At 45.3% G+C, this 16,804-nt stretch overlaps 1 protein-coding gene and 1 pseudogene across 1 annotated transcript in view; one reads left to right on the top strand and one right to left on the bottom strand.

Moving 5' to 3' along the window:
- The window catches only part of nelfb (negative elongation factor complex member B), a 45,033-nt gene that overhangs the window by 7,965 nt on the left and 20,264 nt on the right, over positions 1–16,804 (top strand). The window contains exon 3 of the mRNA XM_088376102.1: positions 3,779–3,878. Coding sequence (XP_088232228.1) covers positions 3,779–3,878 — 100 coding nt within the window. The remainder of the gene's footprint in view (positions 1–3,778; positions 3,879–16,804) is intronic.
- On the bottom strand, positions 15,767–16,519 carry LOC148398454 (uncharacterized; annotated as a pseudogene).

Genomic DNA, 16,804 nt, shown 5'->3' with positions numbered 1-16,804 from the left:
CCATCTGTGTCACTCCAAATCATTAAAGCCATCGATCGAGTTTGACCTGCTTTATGGAAACAAGTCTGACGTCAGCGGCGCGTTGCAGTTAAAAATTTTCTACAGGCCCATATAACAATATATAAACTATGTATGAAATAACAATAATATTAACAACAATTATTGAGCCATCCGTGTCACTCTAAACCAGGGGTGTCCAAGTCCAGTCCTCGAGGGCCGCATTCCTCCATGTTTTCCAAGTTTCCCTCGTTAAACACACCTGATTCAATGATCAGGCTCCTGCACAGGTGTGTTTAACGAGGGAAACTTGGAAAACATGTAGGAATGCGGCCCTCGAGGACTGGACTTGGACACCCCTGCTCTAAATCAATAAAGCCATCAGAATCTTCGTCTTCCGTGTCACTTAAAAAAACCAACAACAACACAGCTGTTTACACCGGAACTACGTGCGCCGCTGACGTCAGACTAGATATATCAAATAAATGTAATATAAACAACAATTTTAACGAACCACCCGTGTAACTCCAAATCATTAAATCCACCGGAATATTCATCCTGTGTGTCAAAACCCCCCCAAAAAACCAGCTGTTGATTCTGGACCTACGTGCGCCGCTGACGTCAGCCTTGTTGTCAGTTGGCAGCGGCAATTATTCCACAGATCTACGTATATGACTATATTGTAGCGTTACCAAAGTACCAGGCAAGACGTGGGTTTGGTAACCGGCTCTTTATTTCACAAATCAAGAGCTCAACATGTGAGCCAACACATGCAAGCGCCCTGGATCGCTCTTCCGTTTCACCCCCCTGCTGCTTTCACGGCCTCCCTAGAAAATCGGAAATTACTGAAGTCTTACAACATACACGTTGCTACTCTAAATAAACTATATGTCAAATAACTATAACATAAATAACAAGTTTATCGAATAATCTGTGTCACTCCAACTATAACATAAATAACAAGTTTATCGAATAATCTGTGTCACTCCAAATCCTTAAATCTCCCAACTTTGGAAGTCAGTGAATGGAACTCATTGTCAGTGAGGCTCCAATTATTCCACAGCCATAGTGCGCCCTCATGCGGTTTAAAGTGAAAATAACATGTGAAGTGATTAACTATACTAGTCAAAGTCTGCTTTATTGTCAATTCCTTCACATGTCAAGACATATAAAGAGATCGAAATTGCGTTTCCTACTATCCCACGGTGGAGACAAGACATATTACACCCAATTGGTCCACAGACAAACAAAACATTCAAGTAAACAATACAAAAAGTAAAAATAAGAAGGCACATACAATGAATAAATAATAGCAATTTGGTTGTAATGGTGCAATTGTGCATACAGCAGACAGTCAGTAAGTAAAGTGTTAATGATCAAGTAAAAATTTGTGAAAAAATTCACATAAGTCGCTCCTGAGTATAAGTCGCTCCCCCACCCAAATTATGGAAAAAAAACCCGCGATTTATAGTCCGAAAAATACGGTAAGTACGTTCTCAACCTCAATTGGCTGTTGCCAACGTGACACGGGCAAAAGTTCACTATGTAGAATGGGCAAAGAAGCAGAATTTACACTTTGAATGCTTCAAACACCAATTATGCAAGAGTGCCTGGCCGTGTGAACTGTATTGAATTTATTTGGAATCGTGCTGTCAGGAATGCTGAATACATCCCCGGTCTGTACGTAGCATGAGACTTTACAGTACAGCAGGGATTGTCAACCGGTGGTCCGTGGTCCTTTAGTAGTCCGTGGTGGTATTGCAGGTGGTCCGTGAAATTGAAAATGGAAAATAATTCTAACATTTTTAAAAATAAGATTGATTTATTATTTAGACTTGATTTGTTTTCCAGCTAATTTTGTGAATCATTTACCCATCCAGATTATGTCAAATGTAGCTGAGATTCCCAAATTAAACATACAGATACAAATAAATAGCCTATATAGGTCTATCCTCCTTTGGTGCAAAAGAAAATAATATTCCACCAATCTAGTGGTCCCAGAGTTGCTTCTTGGTTACAATGGTCATCCCTTGGACAAAATCAGTACAGTGCAGGAGGGTTGTTACAAGAACTGATACTTCCGGTTCCAATTCGGTACCAACACGCAAAAAATATGTCGATACCTGCTTTTTGTGGTACCGTCAGAACCAAATATTTAACTTTTCACTCTGCGAGCTGTGTCGATTCTTGCCGGAACTGAAGGGGGCAGTATACGCATGTGAGCAGGACAGAGCAGTAGTCAGCGGTGCTGAAAAAGAAGAAAACTTTCAGTCTTTCATAACAATGGATTCAGCAAGTGGGATTGGAAGTCCAACACGCCGGCTTGTTGAGAAGCCAGATCGCTCAAAGATTCATGTGTAGAGTATTTATTGCATTTGAGGCGGATGCAACCGGAGCAATTATAGATTCGTCCTTTTACTATCACTGTTGTGACACGTTACATTATAAAGACGTTAACCCGAATATGCCTACGTGCCATCATTTCGGCATGAGTCAGCTGGGGCTATACGGTTACCAAAAGTATTTAATGTCAAACACATAGACAAAGTGCGCAGACAAAGACTCAAATATGCAAATGTACGTTTGGGCACATGGCGAGGATGTGTGCACAAGCCTTCTTGTTTATAACAGATGGATTAGTGATTTTAAAATTAAGTGGATTCTGTTGTTTTTTACCGTGGTACCGAATTAGTATCGAGAATCATGGAAAAGCTCAGGTATTGGTACCGACTACTGAAATTCTAGTATCGTAACAACCCTACAGTGCAGTACAGTTTCCATTTTAGGTAGATCTCAAAGTGTGGCCCAGGGGTGTGAGAGGTGTGGCCAGAAATAAACTTATAACAGATCAAAATTGTATATGCTATAAATCAAACCTTCCTGCAGTGTGCTCTGAATAAATAGTTCACTCACAGTTATATTCCCAAAAAGATGAATGTTGTGGTCTACTCTACTCCATTATGCTACGTATATTGCACTTGGTACCTGAGCACCAAGCACTGAACACTCAAGTAAAAAAAACATTTACATGTTGAAAAAATTAAATGTTGTTCGTTTTCGTGTGCCCTGTGATTGGCTGTTAACCAGATGGATGGATGGATGGATGGATGGATGGATGGATGGATGGATGGATGGATGGATGGATGGATGGATGGATGGATGGATGGATGGATGGATGGGTGAACAATGGCGTTTCATAAGAGGCACGGAAGTCCATGAATGATCAGCGTTCACAAACTATGTAATGCTTGCAGCTGAATTGTGCATCATTCAAATCTTGCTGACTCGCGCACAAGAATACACTAAAGAAATAGTGCGTGCAACTAGCATAAAATAATATATTCTTCAGTTTATCAGACACCTATGAAGTGAATCATAGGTTTTTTTGAATTTGGTGAATTTTTTTGAAGGTTCAGTGGTATTGCTGGCAGTGGAGAAAGAGTTTGTGAGCAGCTTTTGGGTCCAGGAGTATGTAGGTGGATAAAATGTCTGCCACAATCATGGAAAAGAGCCTAGGCTGGACGCTCAGACGTTTATGGAGACTGTAATTGTTTGTTTGGGGGATGGGGTACAATTTGCCAACAAAGCCACAGGCCAAGAACTTTGTAATGACTTTTTTGGGTGGTTCCCTAGCTCTAGTCATGAATGACATCATAATCAACTCATTTGTTAGAGCAGAATAACAGAGGAACAGGAATAACAGGAACTATATTTATGGTATTAAATTCAGTTTCTGATGGTGCCAGTCCCAATGTGTTTGTTGTTTTTCACACATGTACAGGTATGGAAAGCTTGAAGAGTTGTTGGAGAAAAGCTTCCCACTGGTCAAAATGTCATCCATTCAACCGGTGGTGATGCAGGTGCTTAAACATTTACCCAAGGTATGTGTGGGAAAGGAAAGTCTACGTATTACCGATTTCGATTGATACGATAACAGAAGTAATTGATACATGCTTTATATTTTTGTTTGAAATGTTAGAAAAAAATGATTATATGACACAATTCAACCAAAGACAGAAGTCAGCATTTGTAATGAGTATAACTTTCAAATTGTTCAAATATTTCAGGCCACCGCTTGGTTTTTCGTTAATATGACTTGTAAAATATGAAATGATAAGGCACAGCAGATTTACAGAAATTAATACACAAAACTATAGGAATGGGGTGTGAAGAAAAAAACAATCGCTTTTCAATTCACAACACAATATGTCTCATTACGCGTCGTCAAGGATCTGGATAAGAGTGCCTTTTTATATACGTATAGTTTTTTATTTTTAAAATGCGATTCAATAATTGGAATTGCCCAGCCATCAGAATCATTGCTGCAAAGAAAATTATTTTCTAACATCTAGTAGATGGAGAAACAAAAACAAGCGCAAAGCTCACATGTATCAATCGTATGTGAGTGTGTTTGTTTGTGTGTGTGTGTGTGTGTGTGCGCGCGCGCGTGCGTGCGTCTCTGTCTGTCTGTCAGTCTGTCAGTCTGTCTGTCTGTATGTATGTATGTATGTATGTATGTATGTATGTATGTATGTATGTATGTATGTATGTATACATGTATGTATACATGTATACATGTATACATGTATACATGTTTACATATTACTATGTATATACGTACACAGGGCTGCTTGGTGGCGCACTGGTTAGCACGTCCGCCTCACAGTTCAGAGGGTGCGGGTTCCGGCCCTCCCTGTGTGGAGTTTGCATGTTCTCCCCGTGCCTGTGTGGGTTTCCCCCAGGAACTCCAGTTTCCTCCCACATCCCAAAAAATGCTTGGTAGGCCAGTTGAGCACTACAAATTGCCTGTAGGTATGAGTGCGAGTGCGGATGTTTGTTCGTCACTGTGTGCCCTGCAATTGGCTGGCAACGAGTTCAGGGTGTCCCCTGCCTACTACCCGATGATGGCTGGGCTAGGCTCCAGCACGCCCGCGCCCCCCCCATGGGGACAAGCAGTACGGATGACGGCTTGTTGTACGTATATACACTACCGTTCAAAAGTTTGGGGTCACTTACAAATGTCCTTATTTTGAAAATAAAATCGCCATTCTGTTCAATGAGGATAATCAGGAATGCACTATACATTGTTAATGTGAAAAATGAATTTCTAGCTTTCTAGCTACAAACGTCTGATTTTTAATGCAATATTTACATACAGTATCTCACAAAAGTAAGTACACCCCTCTCATTTCTGTAATGTTTTAATTATATCTTGTCATGGGACAACACTGAAGAAATGACACTGATCCAATGTTAAATAGTCACTGTAGAGCAAGCACGTCCAAAGTCCGGCCCGCGGGCCAAATCCGGCCCTTGGTCATATTTCATACGGCCCACAGCTTCGGTCTTATAATGTATTATTCATGGCCCGCCTGCACTGTCAAACTAAATTAAAAAAAACAAAAAAATCATGAAACTTGAAACTGTAATTCCTCTTATTACCAAAAGGTGGCAGCACCAGCCCTCTCTGCTCATTTCTGCCATGGCGACTGCAAAGAAAACAGGAACGTTGACATTGAGGGCCGTCGCTTTCAAGAGAAATGGGAATTACAATACTTCTTCACTGAAAATCAAGGCAATTGTGTTTGTCTAATTCGTAAAGAGACTGTTGCCTTGTTTAAGGATTTCAACCTAAAGAGACACCATCAGACTAAACATGCTAACACATACGACAAGCTAACAGGGAGTGACCGCGCTGATAAAGTCAAGCAGCTCCAAGCTGAACTCGCATCACAACAGCGATTCATCACGTGGGGCTGTGAGGCAAAAGTAAATCAAAAGTAAAAATTACTTAATATTAAATATTACGAAGACATTCCAGAAAATAGCGCAACAGTGCCGCACGCTACGCAGAAGGGGGTAGCGAGTTCAGGGTCCTAACAGCCTTGTGAAAGAAGCTGTTGGCGAGTCTGGTGGTGCGGGAGCGCAGGCTCCTGTACCTCTTCCCAGAGGGCAGAAGGTCAAACAAAGAGTAAGCCGGGTGACTCACATCTTTCGCAATCGAGGTTGCCTTGCGGGCGAGATGGGAAGTGTAAATGTCCTTCAGGGAGGGGAGCGAAGCACCAATAATCTTACCAGCCGTATTCACTATGCGCTGCAGGGCCTTCAAGTTCTGTTCAGTGCAGTTACCACCCCAGACAGCGATGCAACTGGTGAGGACGCTCTCAACGGTGCCATGGTAGAATGTAGACAGGACTGCCTGAGGAGCACATGCACGCCTGAGCTTCCGCAGGAAGTACAGGCGTCGCTGAGCTTTCTTTGCCAGTGACGAGGTGTTTGCGGACCAGGAGAGGTCCTCACTGATGTGCACCCCCAGGAACTTGGTGCAGCTCACCCTCTCCACCACAGCACCATCGATGATCAGCGGCAGGTGTTTTGTGTGACCCTTCCGGAAGTCAACAACAATTTCCTTGGTCTTGTCGACGTTCAGCAGGAGGTTGTTGTCCCTGCACCACGTGGTCAGAAGGTCAACTTCCGACCTGTACCGAGTCTCGTCGCCCTTCGTGATGAGACCCACCAGAGTCGTGTCGTCAGCAAACTTCACTATGCGGTTGTCGCTGTAGGTTGCAGTGCAATCATGCGTCAGCAGGGTGAAGAGCAATGGACTGAGCACGCAGCCCTGGGGGCCCCCGTGCTCAGCGTGATGCTGGCGGAGATTTTGTCGCCAACACGCACCACCTGAGGCCTCTGACAGAGGAAGTCCAGTAGAACCTGTAGATGTGACACAAACTACTGAAAAATATTGTAAATGACAAGAGCAAAATTCACTTGTTTTAAGTTTTAATAATAACAGACAACTTTGCATTACTTACAACTCCTGTTTAAAATGTTCATGAGGCAAAAATAATTTTAAACTCTTGTAAATTAAATTATTTCATAGTTTGTTCAATGTTATCTGACTCTTCAGATATGAATGAAAGGCAGAATTTGTGTTTTTAAAGTTGGTCACATCTGCTTGAGTGGCTTATATTTGGTTATTTTTTCATTTAAAAAAATAAAGACAATTGGGACAATGAAATTTGTTTAATAACAGTATGTATTTGCATGAAATTTCTGTAGTTAAAAAATGTCTGAAAAAAGTATTGGCCCCTGGGCCCCTTCACTTTATCAAATCTGGCCCTCCTTGCAAAAGGTTTAGACACCCCTGCTGTAGAGCTTGGATAGCAAAGTAAATTTATTGTTACTTCAAAGTAACTCAAAATACAACAATGAATGTGTAAAATGCTGGCAACAAAAGTGAATACACTCCAACTGAAAATGTCAAAACTGGACCCAAATGTCAATATTTTGTGTGGCCACCATTATTTTCCAGCACTGTCGTAACCCTTTTATGCATGGAGTTCACCAGAGCTTCATAGGTCGCCGCTGGAATCCTCTTCCATGATGACATCACGGAGCTGGTGGATGTTGGAGACCTTGCGCTCCTCCACTTTCCGTTTGAGGATGCCCCAGAGATGTTCAATAGGGTTTAGGTCTGGGACATGCTTGGCCAGTCCATCACCTTCACCCTCAGCTTCTTTAGGAAGGCAGTGGTCGTCTTGGAGGTGTGTTTGGAGTTATCTTGTTGGAATACTGCTCTGTGGCCCAGTTTACGGAGGGAGGGGATCATGCTCTGCTTCAGTATTCCACAGTACATGTTGGCATTCATTGTTCCCTCAACGAACTGTAGGTCCCCAGCGCCAGCAGCACTCATACAGCCCCAGACCATGACGCTCCCATCACCATGCTTGACTGTAGGCAAGACACACTTGTCTTTGTACTCTTCACCTGGTTGCCGCCACACACGCTGGACAGCAACTGAACCAAATATGTTTATCTTGGTCTCATCAGACCATAGGACATGGTTCCAGTAACCCAGTAATCCTTAGTCTGCTTGTCTTCAGCAACCCTTTTGCGAGCTTCCTTGTCCAATTTTTTTTAAAGAGGCTTTTTCCTGGGATGACAGCGATGCAGACCAATTGAATGCAGTGTGCGGCGTATGGTCTGAGCACTGACAGACTGACCCTCCGCCCCTTCAACCTCTACAGCAATGCTGGCAGCACTCATACGCCTGTTTTCCAAAGCCAACCTCTGAATATGAAGCTGAGAGCGCGCACTCAACTTCTTTGGTTGCCCATGGCGAGGCCTGTTTTAAATGGAACTTGTCCACTTAAACCATAAACCGCTGTATGGTCAGCTCAGTCTCAGGGTGTTGGCAATCTTCTTATAGCCTAGGCCATCTTTATGTAGAACAATATTTTTTTTTTTAGATCGTCAGAGAGTTCTTTGCCATGAGGTGCCATGTTGAACTTCCTGTGACCAGTATGAGAGTGAAAATACCTACCGTAAATTTCGGACTATAAGCCGTTCTCAAACTTTGAACCCTGCGGCTAGTGCGGCTCGTATAGGATTTTTTCCCTGATTTTTGTGATGACTTGATCACTTTTATATACTCGTAAAAAGGCTGTGGACTACCGTTGTGCGGCACCGCTTTGCTGGGCGGAGGGATATGTGACAGGTCACTGGGGAGAAAAGTGGTGTGTTATTCGCATGTTCATCCGCCAGGCAAATAATGCTGTATAATTCACACAAAGAAGAGACAGAATGACATCAAGACGGACATTACTGAAAGGAAGCTTTTATACACAAACCGTCATTATGGGGGGCTTGTATAGGATTTTTTCCGTGATATTTGTGATGACTTGATCGCTTTTATACACATAAAAAGGCTGTGGACGGCTGTTGTGCGGCACCACTTTGCTGGGCGGAGGGATATGTGACAGGTCACTGGGGAGAAAAGTGGTGTGTTAATCGCATGTTCATCCGCCAGGCAAATAATGCCGTATAATTCACACAAAGAAGAGACAGAACGAGATCAAGACGGACATTACTGAAAGGAAGCTTTTATACACAAACCGTCATTATGGGGGGCTTGTATAGGATTTTTTCCGTGATTTTTGTGATGACTTGATCGCTTTTATACACTCATAAAAAGGCTGTGGACGGCTGTTGTGCGGCACCGCTTTGCTGGGCGGAGGGATATGTGACAGTTACTGGGGAGAAAAGTGGTGTGTTGATCGCATGTCCATCCGCCAGACAAATAGTGCCGTATAATTCACACAAAGAAGAGACAGAACGAGATCAAGATGGACATTACTGAAAGGAAGCTTTTATACACAAACCGTCATTATGGGGGGCTTGTGTAGGATTGTTTTCCCGTGATTTTTGTGATGACTTGATCACTTTTATACACGTAAAAAGGCTGTGGACCGCTGTTGTGCAGCACCGCTTTGCTGGGCGGAGGGATACGTGACACGTCACTGGGGAGAAAACAAAAACTCCAGCCGAATCGCCCACCACAGGTTAATGAAAGGCCATGGCATAAAAATGTGTCTTTAATCGTATCTGAAATGTTTGTACTGAGGTAGCAGTTCTAATACCTATCAGTAGGGCATTCAAAAGCTCTGGAGCCCAAATAGAAAATGCTCTGGACCAGGGGTGGCCAACAAGTCAGACGCAGAGCCACATTTTTTACTGTGTTACCGCAAAGAGCCACATCGTACACATGGGCACACATGACCATCACCCCATCCCATCCCTTCCTCTTACACACACACACACACACACACACACACACACACACACCTCTCCATCCATCCATCCATCCACCGCTTATCCGGGGTTGGGTCGCGGGGTCAGCAGCTTCAGGAGGAACTCCCGGACGGATCCCAAGGCGTTCCCAGGCCAGCTGAGAGACATAGTCTCTCCAGCGCGTCCTGGGTCGTCCCCGGGGTCTCCTACCGGTGGGACATGCCCGAAACACCTCCCCAGGGAGGCGTCCAGGAGGCATCCTGATGAGATGCCCGAGCCACCTCGTCTGGCTCCTCTCAACGTGGAGGAGTAGCGACTCTACTCCGAGTCTCTCCCGGATGACCGAGCTTCTCACCCTATATCTTTAAGGGAGAGCCCGGACATCCTGCGGAGAAAACTCATTTCGGCCGCTTGTATCCGCGATTTCGTTCATTCGGTCACGACCCATAGCTCGTGACCATAGGTGAGGGTAGGAGCATAAATCGACCAGTAAATCGATAGCTTTGCCTTTTGGCTCAGCTCTCTCTTCACTACGACGGACCGGTACAGAGTCCGCATTACTGCCAACGCTGCACTGATCCGCCTGTCGATCTCGCGCTCCATCCTCCCCTCACTCGTGAACAAGACCCCAAGATACTTAAACTCCTCCACTTGGGGCAGGATCTCATCCCCAATCCGGAGAGGGCATTCCACCCTTTTCCGATCGAGGACCATGGACTCGGATTTAGAGGTGCTGACCCTCATCCCGACTGCTTCACACTCTGCTGCGAACCGCTCCAGTGAGAGCTGGAGATCACGGCCTGAAGAAGCCAACAGCACCACGTCGTCTGCAAAAAGCAGAGACGCACTGCTGAGGTCCCCAAACCGGACCCCCTCAACGCCTAGGCTCCGCCTAGAAATTCTGTCCATACAAATTATGAACAGAATCGGTGACAGAGGGCAGCCTTGGCGGAGTCCAACCCTCACTGGGAACGAATCCGACTTACTGCCGGAAATGCAGACCAAACTCTGGCATCGGTGATACAGGGACCGAACTGCCCTTATCAGTTGGCTCGGCACCCCGTACTCCCGAAGCACCCTCCACAGAACCTCCCGAGGGACACGGTCGAACGCCTTCTCCAAGTCCACAAAACACATGTGGACTGGTTGGGCGAACTCCCATGCACCCTTGAGGATCCTGCTGAGGGTGTAGAGCTGGTCCACTGTTCCACGGCCAGGACGAACGCCACACTGCTTCTCCTGAATCCGAGGTTCGACCTCCCGACGGACCCTTCTCACCAGCACCCCTGAATAGACCTTGCCAGGGAGGCTGAGGAGTGTGATTCCCCTGTAATTGGAACACACCCTCCGGTCCCCCTTCTTAAAGAAGGGAACCACCACCCTAGTCTGCCAATGCAGAGTTACTGTCCCCGATGTCCACGCAATGTTGTAGAGGCATGTCAGCCATGACAGCCCCACAACATCCAGAACCCTTAAGAACTCCGGGCGGATCTCATCCACCCCCGGGGCCTTGCCACTGAGGAGTTTTTTAACTACATCAGTGACTTCGACCCCAGAGATTGGAGAGTCCGCCTCAGAGTCCTCAGGCCCTGCTTCCACAATGGAAGGCGTGTAGGTGGAATTGAGGAGGTCTTCGAAGTATTTTCCCCACCGACTCACGACGTCCCGAGTCAAGGTCAGCAGCATGCCATCCCCACTGTAAACAGAGTTGACGTTGCACTGCTTCCCCCTCCTGAGACGCCGGATGATGGACCAGAATTTCCTCGAAGCCGTCCGGCCATTCTCCATGGCCTCGCCAAACTCCTCCCACGCCCGGGTTTTTGCCTCAGCAACCGCCGAAGCCGAGTTCCGCTTGGCCATCCGGTACCTGTCAGCTGCCTCCGGAGTCCAGCAGGCCAAAAAGGCCCGATAGGACTCCTCCTTCAGCTTGACGGCATCCCTTACAGCCGGTGTGCACCAGCGGGTTCGGGGATTGCCGCCACGACAGGCACCAACGACTTTATGGCCACAGCTCCGGTCAGCCGCCTCAACAATGGAGGTGCGGAACATGGTCCACTCGGACGAAATGTCCCTCGCCTCGCCCGGGATGTGGGAAAAGCTCTGCCGGAGGTTGAAGCTCTTCCTGACAGGGGATTCTGCCAGACGTTCCCAGCAGACCCTCATAGAGCGTTTGGGTCTGCCAGGTCGAACCGACATCTTCCCCCACCATCGGAGCCAACCCACCACCAGGTGGTGATCAGTTGACAGCGCCGCCCCTCTCTTTGCCCGAGTGTCCAAAACATGCGGCCGCCAATCCGATGACACAACTTCAAAGTCGATCATCGAACTGTGGCCTAGGGTGTCCTGGTGCCAAGTGCACACATGGACACCCTTATGTTTGAACATGCTGTTCATTAATGAAAATCCGTGTCGCGCACTGAAGTCCAATAATTGAACACCGCTCGGGTTCAGATCGGGGGCGCCGTTCCTCCCAATCACGCCCTTCCAGGTCTCACTGTCATTGCCCACGTGAGCATTGAAGTCACCCAGTAGAACGATGGAGTCCCCAGAAGGAGCGCTCTCCAGCATTTCCTCCAGGGACTCCAAGAAGGGTGGGTACTCTGAGCTGCCATTCATTTTATTCATCATAAGGGGCTTGTGAGCCGTGCTTTGTCTGGCCCCTCACCTAGGACCCGTTTGCCATGGGTGACCCTACCAGGGGCATGAAGCCCTAGACAACATGGCTCCTAGATCATAGGGGCACGCAAACCCCTCCACCACGATAAGGTGATGACTCACGGAGGGGACACACACACCTCTGCTCAGCCAAATTTATTGTGTGATATTATGTTGCACACCAACATGATAATTGACTCCTACTGACCACAGGTCAGTCATTTTCAACAATGAACATAGTGTGCACTGTCCCCCACACACAAACTCTCAGTTCAACAAAGTCCACAAACAAAAACATAATCATTTACAATAGCGTTTTTTCACCAACTATGCAAGTTGCGTTGAACAATCCTCTTCAAATCTGGCTTGTATTCCGTTGTTGCTACTCGAAGCAATTTTTTTTGTTGGATGTCTGATACCATTCGTTTTAGTTTGTTGTTTTCAGGAGACAAGATTTAAACAACGCCACTGAGGCATTTTTTAACGAACTCCCCTTCATTGCATGGCTTTTTAGCCTCTGCAATGTTCCAAGCCAGTTGATACGATGCAAACGTGACAGTCTGAGTGCTTCGTATTTTTTGGGAAAAACTGTACCTGTTTTTCTGCCTGACTCTTCAAAGTGTCCAACTTGCGCTTCCGAAATTTAGTCCCTTTTGGAAAGTCCTTATCGATGTTAGCATGGAGTGAGCTGAAGTGGCGCTGAAGATTTGAAGCTTTGAAATGCGCTAATGACGTCTGACATATCAGGCAGAATGGCTTGCCATTATGTTCAACAAAAAAATATAAACCTTCCCACTCTGTTAAAAACGTCCTGTGTTCATCTTCATATTTTCGTTTAGTTGCATTTTTTCCCTGCCATTTTGAGAGTGAAATCGACACTAATTGTTTACTTGAATGGGTTTGCCCCTCCTGGTTTATGGAATTTCTCCTCATGTGCGTTTGACGAAAATACTACCGTAATTTCCGGACTATAAGTCGCGTTTTTTTTCATAGTTTGGGTGGGGGGGCGACTTATACTCAGGAGCGACTTGTATGTTTTTTTTCACAAATCTTTACTTGATCATTAAGACATCACTTACAAGTATAGTTGACCACTTCCCATGTTATTTTTAGTATAGTTGATCACTTCACATGCTTTTATATCTTTATCTTGAACATATTCAAAACATAAAAAATAGAGAAAACATCAAATAAAGCAATTAACACTTTAAAGCACCATATCCAAGTCCACTGTCTGCTGTATGTACACTTGCTCCATTTTTGCTCCTCTTATATTTATTACTATTATTTATTATTATTTGTTTATTTATCATTTATTCAACACTCTTATTTGTTCATTGTTTGTGCCTTCTTGAGTTTTTTTTGTGTTGCTTGTATGCATATGTGTACTATCTCACCGAGGGATAGTGGAAACGTAATTTCAATCTCTGTGTGTCTTTGTATATAAAAAAAAAATCGACGATAAAGCAAACTTTGACTTTGATAAAACAACCCAAAACAATTATATTTTCAGACGAAACTGGATGAGGGCGCTCTAAATTTCACTGTTGGCCGTGACTCATCAACTGGGTGGGCTTAAGAAAAATGGCACCAAAAAGAAACTCATATTTTGCAGGTTACAAACTTCAAGTTGTAAAATATGCAGCTGAAAACAGTAATCGAGCAGCAGAAAGAAAGTTTGGAGAACCGTGATGTACCAATGGATTACTATTTCAAGTGACGTCAGTAGCGCGGCGGTTGTTTACATACAACCGTGCCCACATAAGGCCTATCGGCATCATTAGCGGTGATCATTTCTAAGTGACACGGAGGACAAAGAGTTTGAAGGAATTAAGGATTTGGAGTGACATAGAAGGTTTAAAAAACTATTATGGCTTTTACGCACGCCCGGTCCTACTCTACTGAGTCAGGGGCCGGCGCTCGGCCGAGTGGCTGTCTGCGAACGGTGCGCGGGGGTCGGACATGGCCATTACGCACGCCCGATCTGTCTGGAAGTCCACGCCGCCACACGCTTGGAAGTTTGTTTTGTTTAATAAAGAGCCGTTTACCAAACCCACGTCTATCCTTGTACTTTGTTAATGCTACAATATATATATAGATCTGTGGAATAAAGGCTGGCTGACGTCAGGGCGCACACGCGGCGATGTTGACAAAGGACGAGGAATTTGATCAATGGATTTAATGGAATTAAAGTGCACGGATGGTTTGATAATATTATTGGCTTGTATTATAGTTATTTGAAATATAGTTTATCTATCGTTATATGAGCCTGTGGAATATTTTGAAGTGCAAGCGCCTTCGGCCGTGCGGACCCATTGTTGACAAAGAACGATCGATGGATTTAATGAATTGGAGTGACACCGATGTTTTTATAAACATGTTATTCATGTAATAGTTGTCCTTAATCACTCTATATATTACGTCAGGCCCGTTCTCAGCTCTTTGTTTGTGTTTGTCACGTTAGCATACCTATCGTTTAGCCTGTCGTTGCTATCGTTTAGCCTGTTGTTGCTATTTCATGACTGTTTTTGGTGTGGGATTTTGTCGAATAAATTGCCCCCAAAATGCGACTTATACTCCGGAGCGACTTATATATGTTTTTTTTCACTTTTTGGGGCATTTTATGGCTGGTGCGACTTATACTCTGGAGCGACTTATAGTCCGGAAAATACGGTATATTGAACTCAAGCAAAGCGAACACGCACCAACCCCACAAACATAAATATTGATATGAACGTAAAAGAGCCGCATGAAACCAGGCAAAGAGCCTCATGCGGCTCGGGAGCCTCGGGTTGGCAAGGCCTTCTCTAGACCCTGCAGACTTCTTTTTGGTCCTCTGTAAGATTGTGTTGTCTAGACCCGGCATTACCTTTGAAAAGTTTATTAGCGCAGCGGGAAGAGATGACCGTGAGACGCGCACTATTATTAGGAGCAGGCACCGTGCCATCAGCGGGACCGGTCAGAGCGGAGTAATTGGACTTGTCTACTACCTCAGTAGAATGTGTGTCAATGTATGCTGTAGCATTATTCAAACTGTGACGCTCTAGTCTACAAATGGATGTCACGTCTTGTCCCCGGCCGTCCACTATGTGTCGGTTGTCTTGGTTTCCGTCTCTGTGCTTGCCCCTCCCCTCCTGTGTGCCCATGATAAGTTTGATTACTCCCACCTGCCTCTTGTTACCTGTCGTGTATATAAGTCCTGTCTGCCCCTCACCCCTCGTCGGATCATTGTTGTTTTGTTGTCGTGTCGTCTTCATGTCCTTTTGGTTCCTGTCGGTTTCAAGTATGTTTTGGTTGGGAAGTCATGTTGTTTTGTTAAGTCATGTCAGTTTACCGAGTCTGTATTTTGAGTTCCGCCAATAAACCCTGGTCCAAGCTGCACTTGGTCGCCCTGCTCCATCCGTTCCTGACAATGGAGCTATGTGCATGATGGGAATCTAGCCTAGCGCGAGTTAACTTTATCTTAACAGACTCCAAACCCATCCTAGCAGGTGGCCTAGCCACCTGTGACCCAGTGGCCTGTCATGAATGGCTCAAACAGTAATTAATCTATGTTACTAGAAAGAGTGGTGGCGCCTTCACGGTTAGGATGAAGGTCGTCATTCCTCAGCAGTTCAGGGTGGTCCCTGAAGGAGGACCACTTATCTATAAACTACAGTCCCTGATTCTTGCAGAAACCATCCATCCACTGATTAAGCGATAATATTCTACTTAACCTCTCCATTGCCTCTCGCAGGCAAGGGGCCAGAGACAATTGCTCGATGCCCACTCATCTTTCTGGCGAAATCACAAGTCTTCACTATGTCTTTTTTTGTGATATCTGATTGCCTCATCCTAGAATCATTGGAGCCGACGTATATCACTATATCTGAGTAACTACTGTTGTTGGACCTACACTGTTGACTAGACCCATTGTGAGCCAGCTCCCTAAGATTAGCTTCTATGTCGGGTGCTCTGGCTCCAGGGATACACATTACTGTGGCTGGATTTTTAAGCGCAATGTTTCGGGTAATGGAGTCACCTATGACCAAAGTGCGAGAGCCAGTAGACTGAGATGGCTCGGGATGGCTATGCGTCTTAACAGGCTCATCGCAGTTAGCGAGCCACTTGGGGCTAATGCTAACTGGGTTAGCGGGCTGATTACAGCCTGCATGCGTGTCTGCCATATCTACAGTTATCAAGTTATCAGCTACAGCTTCTCTGCTGTTATCGCACTCTTCTGTTCTAGCTGGCGGACACGTCCCTCTAGCAGGGACAACCTCTCAAAAAGAAGGGTGCAGGTGGAGCTCGGAGCCATACAAACCTTTTGATCTGAAGCCATACTTGCGTGTCCAATGATCGATGGTAGACAGCCACGAAGCCTCCGCTGAGAGCCGACCAATGGTTCATTGTGTTTGCTAATTGTGTTAAAAGGATGGATTAGAAAACCCTTCCAAACCCTTGTGCAATTATGTTAAGAAAAACGGATTTTCTTTTAAATCACTGTCAAAAATTTGTTAATGGACACAGCCAGGCAATTCTGAGTAGAATTTGCTATTGACCCACATTATTGAAACACACATAAACTCAAAACAATGACATT

The sequence above is a fragment of the Syngnathus floridae genome, chromosome 5, assembly GCF_059516105.1.
Source record: "Syngnathus floridae isolate MCC-2025c chromosome 5, RoL_Sflo_1.0, whole genome shotgun sequence".
Lineage (NCBI taxonomy): Eukaryota > Metazoa > Chordata > Actinopteri > Syngnathiformes > Syngnathidae > Syngnathus > Syngnathus floridae.
The sequence above is the reverse complement of the archived record's forward strand: the minus strand, read 5'-3'. Positions and strand labels throughout refer to the sequence as shown.